This window comes from Saccopteryx leptura, chromosome 5 (assembly GCF_036850995.1).
Source record: "Saccopteryx leptura isolate mSacLep1 chromosome 5, mSacLep1_pri_phased_curated, whole genome shotgun sequence".
Taxonomy (NCBI): domain Eukaryota; kingdom Metazoa; phylum Chordata; class Mammalia; order Chiroptera; family Emballonuridae; genus Saccopteryx; species Saccopteryx leptura.
Window position 1 is genome coordinate 140,807,456 of NC_089507.1, and position 4,377 is coordinate 140,811,832.

General features: G+C 51.4%; 1 protein-coding gene across 1 annotated transcript; it reads left to right on the top strand.

Moving 5' to 3' along the window:
- Positions 1-3,577, top strand: CCT8L2 (chaperonin containing TCP1 subunit 8 like 2). Its single transcript, XM_066385432.1, has one exon. It carries the CDS (start codon positions 1,962-1,964, stop codon positions 3,549-3,551), a length of 1,590 nt encoding a protein of 529 aa, XP_066241529.1. The 5' UTR covers positions 1-1,961; the 3' UTR covers positions 3,552-3,577.
- Positions 3,578-4,377: the final 800 nt, after the last annotated feature.

Sequence of the window (4,377 nt, forward strand, 5' to 3'; positions counted from 1 at the left end):
ATTTACTTACTTTGTCTTTTTTTTTCTTTTGTTGTTTTTTTTATTTCTCAATTACAGTTAATACTCAACATTATTTTATATTACCTTCAGGTATACAACACTGTGGTTAGACATATAATTTACAAAGTGATTCCCCCTAACAAACCTAGTATTCACCTGGCACCATACATAGTTATTATAGTATCATTGACTGTGTTCCCTGTGCTGTACTCTACATCTCCTCTGAGTTTCTTTGTAGTTTTCTTTTTAATGTTATAAGAAATAAAGCATCATTCTTATAAAAGCAATTGGGTTTTCTTCCTCCAGAATTATCTCTTTAGCCTTAATTTTATTTCACTTTCACTGTTATTTTTCCTTTCCTTTCTCTCACTACTGTTTTTTTTAAGGTTGATTTTCTTAGATTAGATTTTATTCACTTTTAGAGGGAGAGAGAAGAGAGGAGAGAGAAAGAGTGAGAGAGAGGGAGGAGCAGGAAGTATCAGCTCCCATATGTGCCTTGACCAGCAAGCCCATGGTTTCAAACCAGCAACCTCAGCATTCCAGGTCAACGCTTTATCCACTGTGCCACTGCAGGTCAGGCCTCTTACTACTATCTCCTGTACGGAAATATTAAAACAATGCCATACCACCATGACTCCTGTTATCATCAGTTTCAGAGTTCTATTTCTTCCCCCTTAGGAACACATGCCACCCTTCAACAAAGTAAAAAGGGCTTTTGTTGTGGGGTTGTTTTTTTCCTCCCAAATGAAAATGAATGGTCTTAAAAAAATGAATATTGCTCTGTCGTTCCCCTAGTCTTTTCGACACATTCATCTCCCCCAGCAGGTGTCTAACACCTGTGGGAAGATGCTCATCTGGTAGAAATCGCTCTCCTTCCCTCGCTGGTCTCTCTGTTCCTGTCATCCCTGTATTCTTCCTTACATTGCACATAACGGGTACTCAGTGAATATTTGCGAAACTGAAAAAGCAGCGATCATTATACCAGCAGGCTCCACAAGAGAAAAGGAGGAAGGTAGGTAGATAGAAATACAAAACTAACGTTCTGAGGGTTGGAGGCCCCGATCCCACTCACTTGGGTTTGCGACCTTCCTGACTGACAGCCGGCAGGCTGGTCCCTTCCACTCTGTTGTGTCTACTTCTGTTCGTCCGTAGGAGCGCTAGCATGGACATCTTTCCCTCCGTCATCTTGGCCTGCCATTGTCAGCTCCGTGACATCGCTGTCATTGGAAAAAGGACTTGTCGAACTCTGGGTGGCCCCACACACCTGCAGCCTGAAAGACAGACCAACAGAAAGCTGAAGGAATCAGATGAACAGAACAATGACGGACGGAGAAGGAGAGAGGCAGAGGCAGGCAGACAACAGCTGTGGCGGGTACTAAGTGGCACTGCACAGGGGGTAGAGCCCACAATGCCACTTCCTTTCAGACAGACAGAGGCAGCTTCATCCGGAATTTGAAGTGGGTCATGCTGTCATCTGGTTCATTGTTGCATCCTAGTCTCACAAGTTTAAATGAACCTCTGGGGCCTAGCACATGGGCGTGTCACTCATTCGTGGGACAACCAGGTCTGACTTCCACCTCGCCTGCAAGCCCTCCCCTTCCATAACTATCCTTCTGTGACCTCATTCCATGCTCCAGGTTCCACCTGCCACTCTGTGAGGTCATCAAGATAAGATCCCTTTTAGCTAGCAAGTGTCAGAGGCCCGAAGACCCCATTCCTTTACAGATCGGTTTGTTGGGGGAGAGGGGGCAGTCAGGCCCACATTCTCAGCAGGTAAAACCGCCCTGACCCTGGAGGGCAGAAGTGCACGGACATCAGGTGATGGGCACCTCTATCCACTGACCCCTTCAGGTGCTTCAAAGGTGTGTGTGTGTGTGTGTGCGTGTGTGTGTGAAGGGGGGGTACTTGCTGTTTTCTCTGAAGCATCCCTACAGCTTGGGGGGCTGCCCTCTCCGCAGGCCATGAGCTGCGGAGACCCTTCCATGCAGGAGCTGCCCCAGCCGCTATGGCCCAGCCCCAGAAAGGATGAGAAACACCTTCTCCACAGTCTACCCGCGGCGCAGGCTTTGGCAAGAATCATAAGGCCATGCTATGGCCCTCACAGCCGCCAGAAGCTCCTGGTGACAGCCCAAGGAGAGACCGTCTTCACTGGGTATGCTGCAGCCATCCTCGAGGCCCTGGAGCTGGAGCACCCCGCCGCCCGGCTCCTGCAGGACACAGCCCTCTACCAGGCGGAGCACATAGGTGACGGTGTGACCTTCGTGGTACTGCTGGCCGAGGCCTTGCTGGAGCAGGCTGAGCACCTGCTGCTGGCCGGCCTGCCCCGCGCCCGTCTCTGGGAGGCCTACGCCACTGCCACAGCAGAGACCCTGGCCCTGCTGCCTTCACTGGCCATCCGGGTGCTGGGGCCGCTGGAAGACCCGTTCTGGGTCCTCCATTCTGTGATGAATACCCACACTCTGTCACAGCCGGGCCACCTGACCAAGCTGGTGGCTCAGGCCTGCTGGGCCGTCAAGGAGCTAGACGGCACCTTCTACCCAGAGCGGGTGGGGGTGTGCAGGCTGCAGGGAGGGCGGTTGGAAGACTCGTGCGTGCTCCCTGGCTTGGCCCTGCCTGGGAGCCCCTGCGGCCAAGTGACCACGGTGCTGAAGGGCGCCAGGGTGGCTCTCTTTTCTTGCTCTTTTGGCCCTGCCAGTCCAAACGCACCAGCGACTGCCCGTTTCTCCAGTCCGACCGAACTCCTTCAACTCACGAAAGGAAGCAGGCAGTTGATCAAAACGCAGCTGGGCCAGCTGGTAACCGCGGGCGTGAACGTGGCGGTGGTATGGGGGGACATCGAGGAGACGAGCCTCGCACTGGCCGACACGCACGGCATGATGGTGATTCGGATGCGGTCCCTGCGCCAGTTGGTGTACCTGAGTGAGGTCCTGGGTACGCCTGTGATGCGCTTTCTGGTCCCTCCCCTGGAGCCGGGGACTTGTCAGCGGGTCTACGGGCAGGAGCTGGGCAAAGAAGGTTCAGCCGTGGTGTTTGAATGGGAAAGTCCGGACATCCCTGCGGTCACCTTGGTCCTACGGGGTGCTACGCAGGAGGGACTCTGGGAGGCGGAGCAGGCGGTCTACCATGGTATTGATGCCTATTTCCAGCTGTGTCTGGACCCCAGACTGCTGCCCGGAGCCGGGGCCACTGAGATGGCCCTGGCGCAGATCCTCTCTGATAAGGGCGCCGCTCTGGAAGGGCCCGCCGGCCTGGTGTTCCTCGCCTTCGCCCAGGCCCTGCGGACGCTTCCCGCCACCTTGGCAGAGAACGCCGGCTTGGCGGTCTCCCACGTGCTGGCGTCCCTGACGGCCATCCACCAGGCCGGCCACTTCTTCGTGGGAGTGGGGGTGGAAGGGATCATAAACGTGGCCCAGCAAGAGGTGTGGGACACCTTCGCAGCCAAATTCCAAGGCCTTCGAGCTGTGGCTGATGTGGTGCGTGAGCTCGCCACCGTTGATGAAATTGTGGTGGCCAAGAAAGGTCCCACGTACCGGAAGGACTTGACTTCCTAATCCTAAGAAGGAAAAAACAAAAAAAACCCCACTCATCACCTGAGAAAAAAAAATACGTAGCAACATTCTCAAGAAAAAGGGGGGGGCTACCAATTTGGAAGGCAGCACTATCACCCCAAAAATGACTGTTAGCCTTATTTAGTCCATTTTTAGGACAGAGTCCATTTCTTTTGAGTAAAAATAAAAGTCCTCTTCCTTGAATTACTTCCTTTCAGATTCTTGGTTTGTTTGTTTTTATTTCCTATTTCCCTCCATCAGATTCAGTTCCTTTCCTCCAATAAGAGCAGGATTCAATTCTATTCAAGAGTTTTAGATTGCCTGACCTGTGGTGGCACCTGGAAATGCTGAGGTCGCAGGTTCAAAACCCTGAGCTTGCCTGGTCAAGGCACATATGGGAGTTGATGCTTCCAGCTCCTCCCCCCTTCTCTCTCTCTCCCTTTCTCTCTCCTCTCTAAAAATAAATAAATAAATTAAAAAAAAAAAAAGAGTTTTAGATTAATTACCTAGGGACGCAAGAAAAGAAAAAAGGCACAAATCTTCTCCCAATTATTTGAATCTTCCTGCATAATGTTCTAATATGTGTAAATGTCTGTCTAGTTATCCCTATTAGCTATCTGAGAACATCAGCCCCAGCTTACAGCAGTTAAGTGGCTGCCCCATCCTGCTGCATTTAGAAAAAGAAAGGAATATCATTTAAGGCCAGGAAGAGGAGGAGGAGGAGGAGGAGGAGGAGGCAGAGGGGGAGAAGGAAGAATTAGCCAAGAGGCAGGCATAAATAAAACTTAAAGAAAAAAAAAGCATCCTTGGCATAGACAACAGAAGGTAA